At 41.4% G+C, this 23,428-nt stretch overlaps 1 protein-coding gene and 1 long non-coding RNA gene across 8 annotated transcripts in view; one reads left to right on the top strand and one right to left on the bottom strand.

Moving 5' to 3' along the window:
- Positions 1-5,502: 5,502 nt before the first annotated feature.
- LOC143691373 (uncharacterized) lies at positions 5,503-17,522 on the bottom strand. 6 transcript variants are annotated; one of them, XR_013179499.1, is made up of 5 exons: positions 17,338-17,522; positions 9,990-10,141; positions 8,253-8,338; positions 7,338-7,470; positions 5,503-5,761 (listed from the first exon to the last, which is right to left on the bottom strand). It is a non-coding gene; the product is annotated as an uncharacterized LOC143691373 (long non-coding RNA). The 6 variants fall into 6 exon arrangements; XR_013179497.1 differs by having other exon boundaries at positions 9,939-10,141; XR_013179498.1 differs by lacking the exon at positions 7,338-7,470.
- A 179-nt stretch (positions 17,523-17,701) lies between these two features.
- Positions 17,702-23,428, top strand: part of TIGAR (TP53 induced glycolysis regulatory phosphatase) — a 48,074-nt gene continuing 42,347 nt past the window's right edge. Inside the window, exon 1 of one of the 2 annotated variants that reach the window (XM_077169728.1) lies at positions 17,702-17,862. In XM_077169728.1, coding sequence (XP_077025843.1) covers positions 17,831-17,862 — 32 coding nt within the window. In that variant the 5' untranslated portion in view covers positions 17,702-17,830. The remainder of the gene's footprint in view (positions 17,863-23,428) is intronic. The other variant, XM_077169729.1, reaches the window with a different exon arrangement.

Consider the following 23,428-nt stretch of genomic DNA (forward strand, 5'->3'; position numbering starts at 1 on the left):
TTTTTTTTTCGCTGCTAAGAAGCTAAAATCGTTCATCCTTATTCACATTAACAGTAACTAGCTGTAATGTTTCACAGAGTGTGCTGCTATTTTATAAACATTTTTATAATATATTATTTTACTGCTTAAATTCCAAGTCCTGAAGTAGACGGTTGAAATATGAGTTCTTCGTACTGGAAAAGCCCTTCCATATAGTTTGTTTTCTTCTGGTAGCATATTCATGTTCTCTTTTTTTGGGGATTTTTTTTTTTTTTTCTGATCACATTCTTCAAAGACAGAGCATTCTTTACCTCAGGTTTACTGGACAAAATCAATAACTACAAAAAGAAAACGATTCATATTTTTGTTTTCATAATACCTCAAATGTGCAGTTCTGCTTGGGAGCCAATAACGTGTGTGGCACAGAGAAGGTGAGAGGTGGCTGAGCTCCCCTCTCAGGTGGAAGGCAGGGTAGGTTTGACCCCAGGGCCTCACGCCCAGGGACCTTTTCTCTCACAAAAGCCATCAGGCTCCCATTTCAACTCCGGTCTCTTCATCATGATGGAAAAAATACGTTGAACCAAGGGTTCCCACCAAGCCAGACATTCAGCACAAACACTTATGCAGTGGATCAGGAAGTCATAGTTTGCACTTAGGTACCAGGTATCAGGAGACAGACTAAAAAGAATCCAAGCAGGCAATTTGGAGATCCTCATCTTGCTGCCCTTTCAAAAGCAGGGCTATCATCTGCTTTGGGCCCTTTCATCTTGAAGGTTTCCCCTCTGTCTTTCCCCTTGTCCCCAGGTTAGGATGATCTGGGAGGTTTTCCTAGTTCTGTGCATCCATCTGCAGTGCACAGTCCCCACGGTGGTCCTTTCTCCCACCTGCGTTTGGCTGCAGCAAGCACTGTGCAAGGCCAGGCCCTCTGTTAAGCGGTACTAAATGGTTTTCAGGTTTTAAATGACATTGAATTGGCATGATAGGGGAAATAGGTCAGACGAATACTGGAGAGTAGTTTGAAGGGAAACAGAGAGGCTGCTTCTCTTCAAATTCCAGAGGAGTCAGTCTCTTGAAGGTTGTTTAGAAATACAGAGTTCAGGACTTTGTGAGTTAATGGAATTCTAGGGAATTTCTGGTTGGGGTAGTGGGTGGTGAATTCTAAAGCTTTGAAGAGGAAAGCTGAGCAGCCAGTCGGTCAGCTAGTTTTTGTCAAGAGCCCACTTTGCACAGGACATTCTTCTGGGCCCCGATAAGTCCCATAGGACAAGAGGCACGGTCCCTGTTCTTAGGGAACTTGGAGCCTGATGAGAAAATGCAGTGCAAATTCATTTAACAGTGACCAACCCTGAAGCTCAAACAGAAGCAACAAATGAGAGAACCTGACAAATAAGGAAGGGAACAGGCCTACCAGCCTCTACTTTCCACATTTCCTGTAGCCCCAGGTGCCACTGGGGCCTTCTTGCTTTTTCTCCTTCCGTGTCCTTTGGGGCCTGGCAGGATGGCAGGCCCAGAGTTGCTGATGAGAAGCGTGCTGGGTTGTTTGGTATGTTTGCCTGTTCCCTGTAAAAACAAAGGAAGGAACCCTGATGTCCTCTCCTGGATCTTGATTTCTTTGGTAGGAGGTTTTGTTCCAGAGGCATTTGCTTCTCCCCCATGGATTTGAACCTGTTCCTCTCCCCCACCGCCCGCCTTCTCACCTCATACTAAAGGGGTTCCAAATCTATTCCGGTCATTTTCTATGTCTTTCCTTCCTTCCTTCCTCCTTTTTAGATTTTGGAATATTTTTTTTCTCCATCAGTGGGGGCTAAGTTGTTCCCCCAGCCTGCCAAATTTCTTTCCTTCCCCTATTTTGGTCAAATCCCAGAGGGGAAAATCTTAGTATGCCAAAAATATATGCTAAGCCTAATTAATAATTCCACGTGGGCTTTTAACAGCCAAGAAGCCTACGGATGGAAGCAAGGGATAGTGCCCCCAGCAGAACGTCTCCCGGTTGCTGGGTGGCAAGCTCCCTAAGAGGAGCGGCTGCTGCTCTTGCAGGAGGCTTTGTCTGGAGCGGCCCCAGGACCCCGCTGTGAGCACACCTTGTCTCACAGCGTGTCCCCCTCAGTCCCCCTCCGGTCTGGGTGCTTCATACAAGAGGCTCGGTTCTCCCTCTCGTCAGCCAGGTCAGGGGCTTGCATGGTTTGGAGGCAGTGGCCCCTGGCGGGGACTGAAAGGGGACTTCATCAGACCGCATCCCTTTGCTAGCAAGATGGGCTTCTCTTCCGAGGAAGTTGTAGCTTTCCTTCCATCCAGTGCCTCCAGGGCCTCTCAGGACTGTGCCCTGGGATATCTGGGACCATCGAGATAAGCGCAGTAGGCAGGATTGGGTAACTTTCTCAAAGAGGGCAGGGGGATTTTCTCTCCACAAGCCACAGGGGGCAGGGCTGGGAGAAGAAATAGACTTGCACCTTATAACATGTAAATATTGACTTTCTAGTTCAGGAAGAGAATATCGGTAGAATGGGATGGGAGGTGGGAATGGGGAGGAAGTCTGAGTAAGCCAGTTGGCTTCTAAGCCAAAAGGATTCCTCTTTGCTTATCTTTGAGACAGTCCAACCCTGAGAATAGCTTTAAAAGGGAAATTCGTGCCGCTGGTAACGTCCCCCTAAGCCAACAAGCTCTCTGTAGCCATAGTACAAGTGCAGGCTCCTGTTGGTGTGGACTCAGAGTGGTTTTCGAGAGCTGCTCAGGCAGCCATCCATTTGTACAAAATAGGGTAGGAAGAGTCAAGAGGGTGTTTATTACTTCCTATACCACGTGGCTTTTAATGATTCTGGATTCTAAACAACCCAGAAGAGTCATTTTGGCCAGAACTATTCTCCTACATTTGTGTCTTTGCTTTTAAACTTGGCTGGGCTGTCAGACCCGATTCGTGGCTCAGGTTTCAAAAAGCCATCAGCAAATATTACATGCATGTTGTAGCTGCAACATTTATTCCTTTGCCTGCAGCCTACTTTGAGGAAACAAGTGCCTTACTAACTGTAGCCATTACAGTATCCAATGTATTACAACAGGTGCCTGTCCTTAAGAAAAGTTTTTATTTTGTGTTTTTTTTTTTTTCTTCATTACTGGTTTTTAGTTCTTACTGCTGGCCAACTATTAAATCACCAGCAAATTAATTGGGCCATTGGATTTTTTTTTCATTATGTTCATTACCCTTTTACCATGTACCTCAGAGATCTCTTTCTCTCTCTCTCTCTCTCTCTCTCTATCAGTTACACAGTTTCTAGTTTTGGACTTTCTTTTCTTTTTATTTTGCTTTAAAATGAGTGTGATGCCGTATCAAATCAATGTTATTCTCTCACAATGTACTCTTTAAGAGGTGTGGGTGTTTATTTGGTCGGGATGCTAGAAAGTGCTAAAGTAGCATGATCAGTGTAAACAAAAAGTTTTTAGAAAGTATGAAAAAAGTGTTTTATTGGCTATGATTGTGGCATGGTATAGTCAGCTGCCTTTTAAGCGGTCTTATCTGTTCAGTGTTAAGCAATTTTTAAAATAATAACCTGTTCTTCTGACTAGCTTAAAGATGGATTTGGAAATGGTTTTGGTTGGCAATTAGGTTATGCTATTTGGACAATAAACTCACCTTGACCTAAATTCTCTGGCCCTTTTGACTTATTTATAGAACGGCAGTTCTCAGAATGGAATGCATCTTTCGCATGTCAGAACTCTGTTGGCATCAACTGGTAGTGGTGCAAAAGACAAATCCTAACCTGGAAGGCACTCTACAACACAAGTCACTGTTAACGTTTCCCCCTTGTATTGTATCACCCACGCAGTCATCTGGTAAATTGCAAGTCTCAGTCCCCTTCCTAGGATGGGTAAACCGCTGGTGTTAAGACCAGACCCTGAAAGACTGTTGGCAGCTACTCACCCTAGTCTGTGAGTGAGTCTCCCAGTTCGGGAGGTGCTGGAGGCCTGCAGTGCCATCTCCAGATTCCAGGGATCGCCGAGAAGCAGGGCAGTGCCCCACCCCTGCCAGCTGCGCACACTTAGCAGCTCACATCTGACTCCTGCTCCTCTCTGCCTCCCTCACGGGAGGGATGGGAAGGGAAAGCCTAGGAGTTGTTTAAGCACTTGCCAGACCCTGATCCCAGCTGCTCTTGTACTTAGAGCCTCAGACCAACTTCTTTCCCGGAGCGATGGCCATGCAAAAGGGAATGACCTAATGGCCACCTATAACAATTCGTTTTCTGCCTTTTTCAAAGTCATTGAAGGCTGTTTTCCAATGTAATTCTGGCCCGAGTTGCAAGTAGTAAGATTACAACAAGTTCCTGGGGAGTCCAAATTAAGATATTCCCTGTTCTCAAGCAGCTCCAGTCAACAGGTTTTTTTAAGCTTATGAGGCTTCTTGTAATTTCCCCTTGCCCCCATATCCCACTGGCATTCCCCATTCTCACAGACCAGCAGGGGTGACTTTTTTTTTCCTTGGGTTTCTGCCTAGTGAAGTCTGCTGAGCCTCTTGGGAGTTTCCAGGGCCACTCTTAACCATCCCTGGAATTCTCTCCCCACAACCTATTGTTTGGGGGGACTACTCTCCTCTCCCCTACCCCCCCCCCCAGTCTGTTTGTTCTGCTGCTTCAACCCTGTTAATAACCCTCCAGCTCCACCTCCTCTCCCAAAGGCAACCAGGAATGACTATGGCAAAGGTAACCAGGAACACTGCCTTGGGGTTCTCCCATTCATAGCCATGGGTGTTTGAAGGATGGGGAGAAAGTGGACAAAGTAGGTGTTACATTCCACACAGCACCTGTGATAAATCTAACTACCCTTTTCCATGTTGTCAAACCCAGAGTTTTCAGGTCTTACAATTGGAAAAACCCAAACTTGAAACAAAAGTGCTGTTTCTTAAAGTGGAAGTTAGCTAGGAAGAAGTGAGAGACTGAAAATCTCAGGTTTGTCTTACATGCTCTCATGAGTACTTTTGTACATTTCTAACACATCCCAGAGATCTGGATCTCAGGACACGGAGGTACCAGCAAAATAAAGTAGTGATATTCTCAACATGCTTCCGTGATGGAAGTCCTCGACATCTGAGTATTATACCTGATTTTTCTCCCCTGCTCTTACAACAGCAGCAGCAAATGCAGAGGTCCAGGCAACCACAGCCAGCACATGGAGGCGAAGGAACTGGGCGTGCTGAGCCCATCCTGGGCCTTCAAGAAGCAAAGAGAACAAAGTCTAAGCCCAGTGGTTTAAGACGCTTCCACACAGGCTGCTGCTGCTGCAAAGAGGCCTTTTGGTAAAGGCGAACAAATACAAGCTGGACGGGTGCTGAGGGGCTGGAGGGGACACATGCTGGTGAGACAGGGTAGTCTTCCTCATGCAAAAGAGTTTTAGGAAAACACTGTGGGGAAGATGTTCATGGGGGTCAGCATAATTTGGACAGAGTTGAGACAGAGTTTGGCCTTTTCCAGAAATAAAGGAGTAGGAAGTGATTTAAAGAATGGAGGGAAAATAATCAGAGTCAACTTGACCGTATACACTATATGGATTTTAAACGTTATAAACACTTTATTCTTATGAAACAGGATAAACTTAGCCATGAGCATTGATTTGCAACCACCACCGACCAAATTTCTCATGAGGTCTAAATAAATAAACACGGCTGAAAATTTCTAGGAGATGACTGCTGGCTGTCAGCATTTTCTGGTTTGAGGGCCTTTCCTGCAGGCGAGGGGTAGATTCCAGGAGCTCTGACCACAGACCCATCAAGCAGGACTAGGGCAGCCTGAGAAAACTGCAAGACAACACAACTTATTTTCTTCTCACCCTACCTCATTATCCCACCGAAACGGAATTTATGATTATCCAAAAGACAGTTTCGATTTCACTTGCAATGATTTGCTTTACTTCTGGCCTTTGTCACTCTCATCCCGCACCACCCTCACTGGGTCCTTTTGGAAATTACTCTCTGGTGAATGACTCTTGTTAGCTTTGTAGGAGTCAAACATGAGGTCTAAATATTACAGCCCTTTCCAAGAAAGTCCACTAGGTGGTACTGATACCACAGATGGGAATCAACTTGCAGAGAGAACCAGCGTCCGGTGGGGGTCCAGGAAGGGAACCTTCCCTCCTGCAGACAAGCAGGCCCAGCTCTTTCTCCTGGTTTTCTCACTAGCACCGCACCTAATTCCATCTGGGGGACGGCTTGTGCTTATTCATCACTCTTTCAGGTTCTTTTCAAGTGTCTAATCCAGAAATGGCATACTGATCGCCTACAGATCAAATACAGTCTGTAGACAGGTTCAGTTTGACTCCCATGGAATTTAAATGGTCTTGGATTTATTTGTCAACATTTAAAGGCATAGAAGCCAGGAGTTTACATACTCTTGGAATATAGAAGGCAACAAGGGCTGCCGCTGAGGGGAGTCTGACCCCCCTTTTCTGCTCCCCAGTACCCAAGGAACCTGCCTCACTCCTGCACGTCACCAGCCTGTCCTTTGTTAGATTTCCAGCTCTGCAGTCTGGTCTGCACCTGCCTTAGCTCTTGGGCCATGCAGAGCCCCCGTGAGCCCCAGCTGGAGTAATCCTGGTCTGGCCATCTCCAAGAACCTTCCTTTGCTTTTCCACCACAAACTTCCCTCTCCCAAATAAAGATGACCTCCATTCCACTTTAGGCTTTGGAATCTCCCTTATCTCTTGATGGCTTTTTTTGGTTATTTGATAGCCTGGGGGGTTGGATCAGATTTCTTAGATGCCTTTGCAATCTCATGCTGGGGTCTACCGGCAGGTCAAAATAGGCTGGGGTGGAATAAAGATCAGCCTTTTCTCAGGATTTTGGAGTCACTTTTAGATCTCACGACACCATAATGATGGCCCTATGAGAAGATAAATGTGTGAGACTTTTAGATCAGTTGAAAAAGTACAATTCCCTTTGGCTGTGTTTCAATCATTACATTAAAAAATGATTACTTTTCATCCTCCCTTTTCACGTATGGGGTTCCAAGTGAAACCCACATGCTGCGAGTTCATTCAGCAGATGAGGGCTGGTTATTTGCCAGGCAGTCTGCACTGAAACCTCATCCAACAATTTTCTTCAGCACCTGCTTTCTCAGGTACATGGTCCTTGCACTCAGTGACGTCACTGGCTAACTGTAGAGACAGACAAGCAGTCACATGACAGATGCTACCTCAGGTGATGGCAAAGAGCATAAAGCTCTAGCTGGCTGTCTGCTTTGGAAACCAGCCCAGGAGGTTTGTGACCGTGGGCATGCTCCTCAACCGTGCATGACTCAGTGTCTTCACCTGTGAAATGGTGTTGACTAATAACAGTTCCTCCCCACAGAATGGGAGGATTAAGTGCGTGAACTTACCTTTGCACTTAAAATAGTGCCCAGCACACAGCGAGCTGTTGTTCCAGGCCAAAGAAAGTTGTGAGAGAGGCACAATTCAGTCTTTTTGAAAATTACTTTTGCAGACCGGGACCAATCTGTTAGTTCATCAGTACTGATGGGGGACATTTTAAGAGAATCAGCAGTTAAGCATGTTTTGCAGTTTTGAAAGACAAGCATCCCATGTAAGCCTCACAACCCTCTAAGGAATTTGATTCCTCATTTGCAGATGAACAAATTTGAGGATCACACAGCTCCCAGGAGTGGGTCAGGCTGTGACAGAAAACCAGACCCAGCTGACTCCAAACATCAGGAGTCTCCCACTACACAGAGAAGTGAGCTGAGTGAGACTTTTAGCAGGGGGTCAGTGGTGGGGATTGAGTGTTGAAATCAGGAGGTGGAAGGTCACTTTGAATGAAAATGGGATCCGACAAGAACAAAAAGGCCCTGGCAATCTAAGAAGTTGTCTGTGGACTTGGACCCTGGAAGTCACTTTTTCTGTCCCAGCATTTTCGCCCTGTTCTTTGCTTTCTCTTCACAGTAATTCTGTCCAGATTTCTTCTAGTACATGCAATTCATGAATTCTTAGCCCACAAACTCACACGTGCAAGAATGTACCATTTCCCCCCAAAACTCAAGCTTCAACTGGAAGAATTTGGATATCAGGCCATTGGCAATTTTGCTCCCTTTTCTCCAGGTTTGTATCTTGGTTCTGGTTTGCTTAGCCAGCCACCACCCCAGAGTGGGGACGTGGCCCTCAAGGCATCCAGCTCATGTCTGCAGGGTCCCAGCAGAATCCATTACTTTTGCATATTCTCTTTAGCATGCCTCTATCCTGAGGCCACCATGTAGCAAAGGTTCCTGGACTCAAAAATTCCAGCGCTAGGATTCTCATACCTGTAGGGTAGGCAACGAGCATCCAGAAGTCCTGTTAATCCAGTAGTTATGCAGAGTCCGGCTCAAGGAGAATCCTAAAAGGTACTCTATTAAGAGGAGAGGGATGTCTTTAAAGTGTTTAAGCCAATGCACTTACCTTGACTTTTTTTTTTTAATATTCATTGAACCTTTTTATTAACTGCCATTAATTTTTTTCAAGATGTTCTTATTGGAGCAGTTTTTAACATAAGACTATTTTTGGAGGAGCTGTAGGTTTACAGGAAAATTATGCACAGAGTACAGAGTTTCCTTACAACCATACACCCTCCCCACAGTTTTCCTCATTATTAACACTTTGCATTAGTATGGTACATTTGTTGCAATTGATGAACCACTATTATAGAAATTATATCATTAACTAAAGTACATAGTTTACATTAGGATTCACTCTGCGTTGTACCATTCTATTTTTTTTTTAATTATCGTGGTAACATATATAGAACATAAAATTTCCTATTTTAACCACTTTCAAGTATACAATTCAGTGGTGTTAACTGCATTCACAAAGTTGTGCTACCATCACCACCATCCATTACCAAAATGTTTTCATTATCCCAAACAGAAACTGTGTACAATTAAGCAATAACCTCCCATTCCCCTCACCCAACCTGATGCTTGGTAAACTGTAATCTACTTCACTTATCTTGATTTTAATAAGACCCATTTCTAACTTGGAGCATGAGAGTTGACAGGCTGCTATTTTCACCGATAAATATCATTTCTGAAATGCAGGACACTAATTAGGAAAGTATACATTATTGATGAAGATGCATATAATAGAATTCCTTGTGAACCAGAACAACAGATGACCACCCCTGGATTGTGCTTTCTTGATTAGAACACTTGTTGCACCTGGTTATAGTTGAAGTAGCACCCACATACGCTGTGTATTCTGAAATTTCTTTTAAAAATTGCAGACATCGTAACCATGGCTTTCTTCATGATTTTTGGGCTATTCTTGGATGCAAAAGAACTATTCATGCTACAACATGGATGAACCTTGAAGACATTCATGGTGTGTGATATAAGCCAGACCCAAAAGGACAAATATTGTATGATTTCACTTATAAGAAATAACTACAGTATGCAAATTCAGAGACAGAAATTAGGACACAGGTTACCAGGGACAGGGAGCAGGGATAGGGATAGGGGTAGGGGTAAGGGTAGAGGTGAGGGACAGGATAGGGAGTTAATGCCCTATGGGTACACAGTTTTTGTTTGGGGTGCTGGAAAAGTTTTGGTGATGGATCATGGTGATGGTAGCACATTTGAGTATAATACTACTGAACTATATGCTTGGAAGTGGTTAAAATGGGACTTTCTATGTTCTATCTGTTACCACAATTAAATAAAAATAACATTTTTTAAAGACCCGTTTCTCCATGGTATATGGATAGAAAAAAAAAGAGAGAGAGAGAGGAAATATTCTGCTACTCCCACAGCATGCGGGGGCTTGGAACCAAGAGAGGTGTCTAAGGCACCATCCAGGCATACAGTGCAGCCATTTCTCTGGGGTCTTGCCACTTTCCAAGCCTCTACCTGAGAAGGGGGCCTGGGTTCTACTCTGCTCCCAATCCTTCAAACTTATCTGGCTTTTTTTTTTTTTTAATTCACATTGTAGTTTGTCCCTATTTGTCAGGGACCCACCAACGTGGATGCTCTTGACACTTCACTGCCAATACTCTGTTCCTCCCCCACCTAGCTCGGGGCATCTCTCAGGTCCAGGGGGCTGGGAAGGCTTGCTCTTCTCATCACAGTCTTCCAAACTCTTTACTTCTGTCAAGATTCCTTTCCTTATTCTTCAGAAAGACATATTCCTTTTCTTGACTCTGGTATCCACTTTCCCTTCCCTGAGAAAAGAGAAACAGGATAAAGTGTGGAAAAAATGCAGGGGGGAAATACCTCAGGAAAAATATTAATATTTCAAAAGCACTATCTGACCACAGATGTAATAACCGGAGGCCTGCCAGGGACCATACTGTACTTTGATCTCCCAGCAATGTAGGAACAAAAGTGGAAGAAAAGTCTTGGCCTCTGCAGGTTTCCATTCATCACTCAGCCCAATGAGCCTCTGGGCATGTTGGTCAATACTTTCCCAGAAAGTCTCTATGCATGAGATGTTTTAAGAGCAATCAGTCAAAGGAGAAGGAGGAATTATAATAGAGAAGACAGGATTTAACGAATGAGTATGACTGCTGAATCATTATACTGTTATTTCTTTTAGTCTCTAGAGTCTTGGAGCAGTTAGAAGGAAAAACCTAAAACTGTGGAGCAGTACCCCATACCAAACTCTGAAATCTGTTCTGTAACTACTTGTTACAATGCACTTTGAAATTTATTGGTTTTTTGCATATATGTTGTATTTCACAATTAAAAAATGTTTAAAAAGAACAATCACCCCCTTATATTTGCCATATGTCACTGTAAAACCAAGATGAAAGGGCGGTGGGAGACTTGCTTCAACATGGCCCTTCCCACGGCCGTCCTTGCTCTATACCCTACATCTCCCCAGGTATTAGGGCCAGAAGACCAGGATTTTTAGAGTCCTAAAGGTCTTCTCTTCTTCTTAGCACTTTGCCATGGTTCTGCCAAAAGCAGGAGCCTTGACCTTCCCACAGAGCATGCCCAAAGCTTGCAACGAGCCTGCAGTGTTACTGACTGTGTCCATATTTACATATTATAGATATCACTGTGATGGGGAGAGTCAGGGTGCTGTGGGAGAATGAGTTTCACTTAAGCAAGGAGATCTGGGTTTGAAGCACAGTGCTGTCACTTACTAGTTGTATAAATGCTGAGCCTCTGCTTGTTCCTTCATAAAACAGGAAACCTCACCAGATAATTAAAAGGATTAAATGAGGTAGTTTATGTAAAGTGCTTTATACTTAGGAAGCTTTGAAAAGAAACTGCTAATCTGAATATTTGTCAACACATGAGGTAATGTGTTAATTCCTTTTAAAGGCATTAAGGATGCAAACGTTATTTCCTTCAAAATGGCAGGGGTGGAGGGGGTTTTCTTTGGACCTTGATACCAAGGCAGTAAAACTGTAAGCACTTAGAACTCCCCGTGCTTCTGCCATTCTTCCCAACAACAATGAATTTGGACTTGGGGAGAGTTCTCTCCCCCACGAGATGACAGGCTAAAAGGCAAGGCATGAAAATGGATTAGTGGGTACATGTATTCAAATAAAGGGGAGTTCTCCAGAAGTATGTCAGGCTGAGAAGGCATCCTTCGACTGTCTATTAGTCAAAAAGCCATTTGACTGGCAGATATGAGTTTCTGGAACCAGCAATAACGGTGAACTATGGGTGACAGATGTCAGATGTTGGCAGAGTGGCTGCCAAGACAAATCTCCCTGCACCTTCAGATATCAAGCTGATGGAAGACTGGACACTGGCAGTGCTTTCTTGCTTGGATTGTTGGTCACATTATTATTTCTTAGTCACTGGACAAAGCAGATGGTTTACCATGTATTTGTGATCTTCTGTTGGCCTGGAAATTCTGTTCTTCCATCAGGATACACCATGTAATCAATTATGACAGTGGGTGGTGCATGAAAATCCCTGCCAGTAAAAACCCAAGTTTTCTCTTGTATTAAATTGCCATCAATCACTACAATTTCCAACTTAAAAGCAATAGAAAGAAAAAGAAAAGGAGTGGCATTAGAAATAACTTGGGTAATTGTAAAACCAGAATTCTCAGAAATCAACTGATCCTGAAGACTCCCATCTATATTAATCTCTGATGTCAGTTTTGTGTGTCCATTTTTCAGTCTTAAACTTAAAATCTCCTTGTCTCTATTCTGGAGAGTCTTTATCTCAATATCATACAGTATCAATTGCCAAAAGTAAACAGAACAAATACCAAGACCACATATACCCATCACCAAAGTTTATTTATTTTTTTTAATATTCAGAGTTGTTCTCTATTAAATAGTCATAATAGTAAGTCTGCTTGCCTGAATGAGTGGCCACATACATAAAACAATATATGTGATCCTCCTCACCCACTCTCTGGGTAATTTTCTTTGTTTACGAAAGAGATGTTGCAAATTCATAGGCATATACTGATATTCTTAAAAACAAATCTTAGAATAGCATAAGAATGTTTACCATTATAACTACCACTTAGACAACACCTTCAAACAAAAATCATGTTCCTTCTGTGTGTGTGTGCTTTAAAGAATATATATAAACATTTTTTGTATAAAATCAGGATCATAGTAGGTTTCCATTCTATCATTTTTTTCTGAGACAGGCATGAGCATGTAAACACACTAAATAAATTATCTAATTTCATATCTAATTACTATAAAATAAGATGATAGATAGTAAGCAGTCTACTTTGTTTGAGGGAAGACCTCTTGAGGTGGTGATTTTTGAGATGTGAAAAGCCTGAAGACTGAGAATGAGGCAGACACACAAACATCCTGGGAAAGAACTTTGTAGGGAGCAGAAGGAAAATAAAATTCAAAGGCCCTGGGAAAGAAGTGAGTGTGCCATGGTTTGGGAAAAGAGAGAAGCTGGGGTGTGATGAAGAGGGGTAGGAGGTGTAAAGAGGGAAATGGGACTGCAGACCTAGGGAAAGGTCAAGTCATGTAGACCCACAGGCCAGGTAAGGAGTTTGGGATTTTCAAGCAAGGGAGTGACATGATCTGATTTTAGGACCATCACTCTGGCTGATAGGCCAGGGATATTTATAAGAGAAAAGTAGAGGCAACAGAGCTATTTTAAGAGGCTACTGCAGTCACCTGGACAAGAGATGAAGGAGGCCGAGGGAAGGATATAGTGAGGTCCAACGAAAAGTGGTAAATCAAATATAATTTGGAGACGGGGCCCACAGGAATTCATGATGAATTTGATGGGGAGTGGTAGGGAAGGTGAAGAATCAAGGATGATAGCTAGGTTTTAAGCCTGAGCAACTGGGTAGATGGTATTGCCTTTTCCTGAAATGAGACAAGTCTTGAAGAGGAGCAATCTTCGGTGGTAAAATCGAAGGTTCTGTGGAGGCAAAGGTAGGTGTGAGATGCCCAGCAGAGAGCCAAGTGGAGATGTTGAGTAGGTAACTGGATAAATGGCTGGGGAGTTCAGGAGAGGTGCAGGCTGAGGAGCTAGGTGCTGTACACCATCACCCGGAAGACTGCATGGCTGAGGAGAGAAGGCCAAGTGCAGAACCCTGGACACTCAAGTATGCACAGTGTTGATGGCAGAGACATCATCTATCCATAAAACATTGACATGCTCCCCACATTTCCCATCACCTTTGCAGTTAGGCAGGGCCATGTGATTAGCTCTGGACAATGACTGAAGGAAGCATTTAAGAACTAGTTTACACCTGTATTTATAGGTGATATCATTATCCTTGTTAAAAAACTAAACAAAACTAAAAAAGTTAAAGGTAAGCTACTATGTTTAATGAGTATCAGAGAAATGATGGCCCAAAACAAATAGTTCCTTGGCCCAGAAGATACTGTTAGAGGCAGTATTATTTATTCTTATGATTGGCAGAATTTGCCAGTGAAGCTATATGAACTGGGGGTTTCTTTGTGTGAAGATTTGAAACTACAAACTCAATTTCTTTAAAAGATATAGCCCTTCTAAGGTGATCAATTATTTACTTTTATGAGCTTTTAAAATATACATTCTCCAAACATTTTCCCATTCCATCTAACTGAAAAATGTATTGTTTAATGTGTTCATAATATTTCCTTGTTATCCTCTCAAAACTGATAAAATTTTTAATGATATCACCTCTAACATTAAGAAACAGAAAAATTTGGTAATTAATGATCTAGGTTTCCAAGGTATCAAGAGCTAGGAAATAAAAGTAAATTAAATGCCAAAAAAAAAAACAACCAAAAAACTAATTCAGCCTACAATTCAACAAATGACAAACAACTTAATTTTAAAAATGGGCAGAGAACTTGATATTTCCAAAAGAATACAGACAAATGGCCAATAAGCACATGAAAAGATGTTCAACATCATTAGCCATTAGGGAAATGCAAATCAAAGCCACAGTGAGCTTCCATTTCACACCTACTAGAAAGGCTATTAATTTTAAAAAGTAGAAAATAACAAATATTGGCAAGGATGTGGAGAAATAAGAACCCTTGCCCATTGTTGGATGAAAATGTAAAATGGGGCAGCCACCATGGAGGAGTTTGGCAGTTCCCCAGAAAGTCGAATATAGAATTACCATATGATCTGGCAATTCCACTTCTAGGTATATATCCAAAAGCAATGAAAACAGGGACTCAGATATTTGTACATTAATATTCATCACAGCATTCTTCACAATAGCCAAAAGATTAAAGCAACCAAAGTGTCCATTAACAGATAAATGGATAAACAAAATGTAGTAAACAATACAATAGAATATTATTCAACCTCAAAAAGGAATGATGTTCTGATACATGCGAAAATAGGTTGAATCTTGAAGACAGCCATGTTGGGTGAAGTAAGTGTATGATTTAATTCACATGAAATCCATAGAATATGAAAATTCATAGAGATAGACAGTAAATTACAGGTTACAAAGGTAGGAGGTGGGGAGAGAATGGGGAGTTAATGCTTAATAGGTAAAGAGCTTCTGTTTGGAGTGGTGAAAAAGTCTTGCTAATAGATGGTGATGATGGTAGAATAACACTGTGAATATAATTAAGACACTAAATTATATGCCTGAAAGTGATTTAAATGGGAAATTTTATGTTGTATATATGTTATCACAATAAAAGTTAAAAAGAAGAAAATCACTCTCACCTCCTACCTCAACAGGTCATGAATTCACACATTAAAGTCAACATGTCTGTCAACCCTGGTCCCTGAGTGACTATGTGGAGCAGAACCTCATTCTGACACATGAAGACAAGTCGTGTAACAGAGAAATAAACTTATGTATTAAACCATGGAAATTTCAGGGTTAATTTATTACCTCAGCAAAACCTGGCCTATCTTGACTAAATGAGAATTCCATTACATACTTACGCCAGAACAAAATACCATTTTTCACTTTTAGGAAGGCATATGTGCTTTGATAGGTTGTCAAAAAAGAATATCAATTGTGATTTCCGATTTCTATCCAAACCAAATTTAAAAGGAACCACCTGATCATTTTACAAGATGAAAGGTAATCAATCCCTGGACTGCTGAGCAAATAACAGGATAATGACCTTTCTTTCAGAGATGGCTCATCTTTCAACCTGTTCTTTCCCCCTCAGTCATTAAAGTCTATGAATACATTGTTTTTATACTTGTTGGATCATCCTAAAATTAATACTGGTGGTTTATGTTAAATTTCTCCTAAAACCATAATCCTTTCCCATTATATCAGCTGATTTCTAAGATGTATGATTCACTTGAAAATTGATCATTAACAGATATCTCTCATTCATTCATTTGACAAATTCTGAGTCCCTACTGTGTTATACATATTTTGCTAGGAGCCAGGGAAATAATGAAGTAGAGGCAATACTAACCTTCCTAATTTATAGCTTTGATACTACATGGAGTCAAACTCAGTTCTGAGATTTAACTGGAGCCAAACTCAGTTCTGAGACCTTGGGAGATGGGAATTTTTTAACCTCTTTCTTCATCCATAAAATGGAAATAACATCTATCTTATACAGTTATTGTATTAAATCAGAAAAAAGTGGAAGACTATTTTGAGTTAGGCTTCAGACATGCCTAACATGGACTACCTTAAGAAAAAGGGGTTTTATTAAAAACAAAACAAAACAGAATCTACAAGGAATCTGGTACTACGGCAGCTTTAAAGGATTAGGAACCAGGTACGTTCTGCACTATACCTTTGTGGTATCTGTTTCTCTCTGTGTACCTACTCTGTTCTCCCATTAGCTTTGCTTGTTCTTACCCTCTACCCTGTAAATCTTTTCTCAAGATTGCTTTTTTGGCAATTTCTGTTGCTTCATATCCTTGGTCTTCACAATCTTTCAAAGCCCTAACTCTATCTCATAGTTTCTCTCTATGCTTACTTTTCTGCTTTAGCCCTCACAGATAACTATCTCATCCATTTAATTTTTCTAGTTCAGTTTTCCAGGAGAATTTGTTGGACTGATTTGTTCATTCAGGAATTCAGAATACATATATGGAGTATCTATCATGTACAGGCATGTATCCCACTGACAATCTGTGCCCCATTGCATTCCCTGAATGATCCCTCTCACCTCCATCTTGAAATGCCCCCTATTTTTCTGGGAATTTGAAAGAAATGCAGAATTTGTCCCTCCATGCGAGACCTACTAAATCATAACATACATTTTAATAAGATCCCCTGGTGATTTGAGTACACAGTCAAGTTTGAGAAGTATTGCTTTAAACTTCTAGCTCTCAAGGGTGGCTGCATGTTAGAAATAACTAGGGACTAAAAAAAAAAAATACTGATGCCCGAATTCCTCCACCCAGAGGTTCAGATTTAATTTGGGGGAGGGGGCATAAACTGGCCTTCAACAGGTCTCTAGATGATTCTAATGTGCAGGCAGGCTGCGAACCTCTAAACTATCTCTATACCAACACCGACTAGCTGTGTGAGCCTAGACAAATGATTTAATTACTCTCTCGGCCAGCTTTCTTATCTATTAAATGAAAATAACAGCCTGCCCCGCCTACCTCAGAACTGATCTGCCGGCCAAATGTGACAATGCATGCGAAACTGTTCAAATCTGTGCCCGTAAACCTAAGCGCTGTCATACATCACAATTTCCATAAACCCATCTTCTCATATAAATGGAGATTCGAGGAAACGAATACATTATTACAGAAGATCATTTAGGTTAAAATGACATGACAGACAGTATTACCTAGCTACCACTTTAAGCTTCACATGTATTATGGCTAGTACCGTTATCCCATCTCACTCATCATGCAACTGAGGGTTAGCGAGGTTTAAGTAACTCTCAAGTTTAATAATGAAGTTTATTAAATGGCATAATTGGGGACTGAAACCGGGTCGATCTCAACCCACACACCTTGCTGGTTCTACATCCCCAACGTTAGGATTAATGGCTAAACCTCAACGGATCCAACTTGCCTGGCATTATCCATCTGTGAAGTATGCATCACCCTCGTCAGCTCAAAAGATTTTGGGCTGCACTCCAGCCTCAAATCTGGTCAACGAAAAACGAGAGCGTTAGTTCTTTCATTTCTCCTGTGTCTCTGGGATCTACGATTGCCGGGACAAGAACCGCTTCCACCTAGGCTCTGAGCGTGATCTGCCCGCACCTGCTGCGCGCCAATCACAGACCCGTGTGCAGGTGCGCAAGCGCCACAGCCTGGAGCGGGGCCCTGTCTCCCACCAGTCTCCTCCGGCCCTCCCGCCTCGCCCCGCTCTGATTGGCCTTTCGATGATGACGTTGCAGAGCGCCTCGACCTATGATAGCGGCGCCGGCCGACTGGCCGGCTGGGGTTGGCGGAAGTCGGGTGGGCGAGGCGAGCCCGCAGAGCAGAGAGGAGGGGTGGCGTGGTACACCGGCGCGGGACGCCGACCTGTGGTCCTTGCTCTACCTCCCTTGGACACCAGGAAGATGACACGCTTCGCGCTGACTTTTATCCGGCAGTGAGTATTGCTGTCGCAGGATGGCCTCGTTTCTTTCTCTTTGGGTGGGTGAAGTCCTCTGCCGGTTGCTCAACCCTCGGAAAGGTTGGTTATGACCCGGCTGTGTTCAAGGCGCCTTAGAATGTTTTACCCAATTTCGTCCTCTCTCTTCCCATGGCCCCCTGGCAACTCCGATTGAGGAAGGAGGTCTTAATATCTTCATCAGCCCCGTGTCCCAGGGGTGAGAGAGAGGTCTGGGGGAGTAAATTACCGAGATTCTCAGCCAGTTGGTGGCTGAGCTAAAACTAAAGAAAGAAAACCGTGTTTTCGAACACCTCTCTGTGCACCGTTTTTGTTCCCCTGCGGATTTCAAAGAATTTGCAGAATAGCTCGTTTTGGCTGATGTTTTTCATACTGGCTCTCTCTTCGTCTTAACTGGTCCCCCCTCTTTTGCCAACACAGTCAGTTCCACGGGCATATATTATCTGAGATTATTTCCTCCCCTTCAGAGGTTACTAATCAGGGAAAGGAAAGAGATTCTCCGCTCTGGTTTCAGCAGACCGTATCACCCCGAGCGAATATCTTTATTATCCTGAACAGGTTAAATAAGGCTAAATGCTGATATGTCGTCATAACGCCTATCCTATTCTTTCTCAACAACTTACTTGCTAAGTCTTAATGGGAAGTGAAACTCTGAGTCATCAAGAGCTCCGATTTTGAAGCAAGACAGGCCTGGTTTGCGATCTCGGCTCCAGTTAAGCTTTGTATAATCTTTTTCGACCTCAGTTTCCTGATCTATAAAATGGGAATCATCATAGTATTCACTTTACTGAGTTATTCTGAGTATTAAATGAAAAAAGGTAAAGCACACAGCACAATGGTGAGGAAGAAACATGTCAGAGGGTTAAATAACTTCTATTTTTATACGGTCTACTCTAATATCAATTCAGTTAGTCCTCAAATATGTGTGTACAGTTTATCAAATCAGCTTGTTTGGGTAGGTACTGTCTTCCAGTGGACTGGAAGATAGATAAAACACTGCCTCTGCCTTCATGGAGGTCACAAGGAAACACTGATAGGTTTAACCTTGTCACACCAGTTTGAACAGCTGTCTTTTCTGTTCTATTCTTTCTTTATGGGGTGATAAGCTTGGGATTATCTGATGTTATCTTTTAGATGTCACACAGGATTTTAAGACTAAACTAGAAATCTTAGTTACCTCCATTTCTCTTCTCACCCAGCACTGCCCACATTACTCCCCTCCTAAAGAATGCTTTAGGATTATTGACCTACTTAAGGTCATATAGCTAATTAGTAGCAAAACAGGGCTAGAGTCCCAGTCCCCCCCCCCCTTCCAATGTTGGGGTGCTTTCTGGATGCCTTAAAGACCTAGCCAGCACAGTGTCTGGTGTATAACCAAAGCTCAGATGTTTGTTGTAGGAAATTTAGAATAAAGCGCCTCTTGAAAAATAAAGTGACCCCAGTTTAGATCCTTAATAGACAATAATTAGATGACTATAGATTTTATCCCTTCCTTGTTTCTTAAAAAGGACTTGATTGTGGAGTCCCTCATAGGATTCATTTAAAAAATGATCCTTAATAAGTTACCAGTGTGTGTCAGACTCTGTTCTGAATAAATCCTGACAGCAATCCATAGATATAAGGACTGATAGCCCCAATTTGAGTTGAGAATTGAGATGCAGAGAGGTCATGTACTTGCTTGAAGCCACATGGCAAATTGAGAAGGTAGGATTTGCAACTTGTCTCTTTACCATTGTACTCTTCCATTGTACTTTTGACTTGTGTCAAAACCTAGTATTTGTAGGCTACTTTAATATCCCCAACCATATTAGAGGCTACTTTTTATTTGTCCTTATATAATTGTGACTATTGATAAGGATAATTTGTTTTACTATGTTTTATATGTGGGAAAATAGAATGAAAGTGTTTAAATGAATTGGTAGGGCTCTGATTGGTTGCTTTCCCATTTGGACCATCTGCCCCCCCCCCCCCATCTCCTTCAGAATTTCTCAAGGCTAAAAATTGGTAATTCTTTCAGGAAAAGAAATGATTCCAAATTTGATCACGAATCACCATGGTTAAATATAATACTATTAAAAGAACTAGCAAGATTGGATAGTTTAGCATGTTATTGAGAATAGGCAATTGAAATTTCTTTTACCCGATTGATTCTGTATAACTAAGCTGGTCAAATGCTTTGAAACTGATGGCATGGTCAATATATTTTTCTAAGTGCTGAATAATTTTATAGGACAGTGCATTACCAGATAATCCGACAAAACTTTTTTGAAGCAATTCCTTTAAGTTCTACCAAAACCTTGTGGATCTGGTGCCATTCCTGTGTGTATGATTATCCCTTCAGCGTACTTTGAAGGGAAAGTACCCCATGTGAATCAGTTTTGGAGTAAATGCCCAAGGTGTCACACTTTAAATATACTATTATTATTAAACTGTAAGTTCTCCTGCTCTTACAGAATGACATTATCAAATAAGCCAACGTGCAGGCTGAAATCACCATCACATGCACAACACCTGCCCTGGTATTCCTTGGAATGTTTTTGTAGGTGTTTATTGTCAACTACAGAACAGTCCATTTCACTTCCATTTTTAACCAGCTCTGAAAACTAACATTTTTTTACAAACTAAATTTAACTTAGTTTTCATAACTTAAAGATGATGAGGTAGTAAAGTTATTAATGACAAAGCTGGTTTCATTATCTTATTTTTTACCTCTATTGGCAGTTAACTTACTTTTTGTTGTATGCTATTCATTGTTCTGGATGTGAATAAAACAGAATAATAATAGATTATCTATAATTTGGTATTTTTATGAAGATATATGTAATTTTATTTAATTGATTGGCGAGAGCCTTTAAACTAGGAGTAATCTGTATATAAACATAAACATATGATGAGTTTTGAATTTTACAGGGTTTTTAAATCCTCAATCCATTTAGTGAAAGTTTCTCTGTCATCAACCCTTGAGATCGTCTATATTTTCAAATGAGTTAATTGGCGTAGAGGAGCCAGGAGTCAACTGTGATTTAGGATCAGGTGTAAAGTATCAGGCTTTACATTTCTATGTAAATGAAATCGTACCTATTTTGAAAACTTGCCCCAAAAGTGTACTAATTTCCCATGATTTGTTTCTTTTTTGTGGCAAGGCACATATTTTTCTGTTGAATTTGAATTCTTTAAAAGCATGCGATTGGGAAATTAAGATTTCTGTATAATTTTTAAAGAAGTGCCGTGGAGTAATAATCAAAAAAATAAAATGTTTTAGTATGCAAAAATGAGTGTTATCTATTTGTCGAATCTATAAATGGCTGGTCATAAGACTTCACTTCTTGGCTTGAGGTTTGGATTCTTGCAGTCAGGGGTTCTGTTTTGCAAATGGATTGTGCAGCAGATTTTGAAAATGTGTTGCTTCTGATTCCTCCAAAGTGTATTCCTTTGACCTTTCATTCCTCTCCACCTTCTCTGCCACTGTCACAAGCCAAACTGTAGTTAAGGGAAGTGGATTAAAAGCAAAACTAGTTTAGCTATCTATTTTCCTTTCCTCCCACCTAAAGAAATTAATTTTAAACCATTGTTTCAGGGATTTATTTACAGCTCTCATTAAAGCTGACAAAAGATGTAAAACTAAATATTTAAGGAGGTGTTTTGGGAAAAATTATATTTCTGGGTTCCTACTGGGTAGTATTTATAAAGTGATTTGAAGTGTCCTATAGAAGGTAAAGGTGAATGCCAGTGATTGTTAATACAGTAATGTGTGCACAGCCTCTGCTGCTAAATAGAGTCTTTCATTATGTCATAGCTTTTTTTTTTTTTCCCCCTGTCTCTGAAAATCATTAGATGATGGTGTAGTACCTTTGCAAGACTATCAGATGCTGGAATTCCATTTTCGATTGGATGGCATTTTGACCAGGACAGTCTCTTATTTTTATCTGTATTTTTTATCAAAACTGCTTTGAGAGTAAATTAAAATTATGCGCTAAACTTTTCAACAAGCAAGCAAAAAATAATCCTCTCTGTTGAACATGTGCAATCTGAAAAAACCTGAACTTTGTGTTGGCTCTTGCATGATTTGGGGGTCGACAAAATGATTCAGTTTCTCCTCATCCTTGACTTTAAATTTATAAAAATGAGCAGTAGAGCTTGTGATTCAAATAAAGTAAGTATATCTTTTGAGATCTCTGTGTAAAGGTTATTTTGTAAATGCAAGGCAATGAGGGGTCATTGGATTTTGCCAGAAACTGAATTGGCTACAAAGCCACTCTCTAAAGAGGATGGTATTTGTATTTAAAAAGCACTTTTATCCTTTGCCTCAGCAAGGTTGTCTTGAAAGTGACAAGACTCCCATCATTTTCCTGGATGGTACCACTGAACGGTAGAGGTTACATATCTCCCCCACATCTATTTCCAACATTGCTGAAAGAATTTTAGAGCATGAGAAATCTTTTATTAATATTCTCAACAGCAGTGATAATGTCGAATCAATTGTACTGGTTTTTGCCAAGGCATAAATAGTTCTTTAGAACTTCACTTATCATGCTTTTTTGGTTGCTGTTAGTATATCCACATATTGAGAAAGCAGAGCAATTTTCCCTAGCCTCCCGTTCTCCTTCCCCCAAGCCATAGGTGAGCACTTTTTACTAGTTTCTTGTGTATCCTAGTGTTCATTTGTGAAGATGCAAATGTTTATTCTTATTTCCCACTTTTCTTTCTAAAGAAATAGCATGCTTTATATCTTTTATTGTACCTTGCTTTTTCTACTTGATAATCTGTTTTGATCTTTCCATATCTTTACCCAAAATCTCTCCCTGTAAGTTACACAGCCACATAGCATTCCATTGTGTAATTTTAGCAGTTTATTTGATAAGGTAACCAGTCCCCTATTGATGGACATTTGGAATATTTACAGTCATCTGTATCAGATTTAGTACTGAAACAAATACTCTTTTAAATATGCATGAATATAGGCTTTCCCAGTAAGGGGCTTGCTGGGCCAAAGGTAAACAGATTTGTAATTTTGACAGTTATTGCCATAACATCCGCCATACACAGAGTACAATCAACAAGAATTTATTACTTCCCAGAATTTTCTCCAGGCACTGGGAAAATTAGAGTGGTACAACCTCTGGCTCTGCCTTGAAGGAACTCCCGAGTAGACACAACTAAAAAGTCAATTAGAATACAGACAATAGCTTAGGTGGAGTGCCTGGGTAAAAAGGAGTCCAGAGTTGGGACCTTTTAGGGGGAGAGGTTAGGTGGGTCGAGGTAGGTGGGTAGAGGTAGGTGGGTCGAGGTAGGTGGGTCGAGGTAGGTGGGTCAAGGTAGGTGGGTCGGTCGGGCCTGTACCCAGGAGAGAAGACTACCTGAAAGAGCTGGCATGAGAACTTATTAGCCAGGTGCAAGGGGGCGAGGCTCCAGGCAGATACCCTGATTCTGACTCTTTTTTTTTTTTTCAGAATTCAATTTTATTTCACATTGATAGAAACCGTGAAAAAGGTTACATTTTCCCACACTACAGCAAAACTTTTCAATGGAATGAAATATCTTACCA

This window comes from Tamandua tetradactyla, chromosome 7, assembly GCF_023851605.1.
Source record: "Tamandua tetradactyla isolate mTamTet1 chromosome 7, mTamTet1.pri, whole genome shotgun sequence".
Classification (NCBI taxonomy): domain Eukaryota; kingdom Metazoa; phylum Chordata; class Mammalia; order Pilosa; family Myrmecophagidae; genus Tamandua; species Tamandua tetradactyla.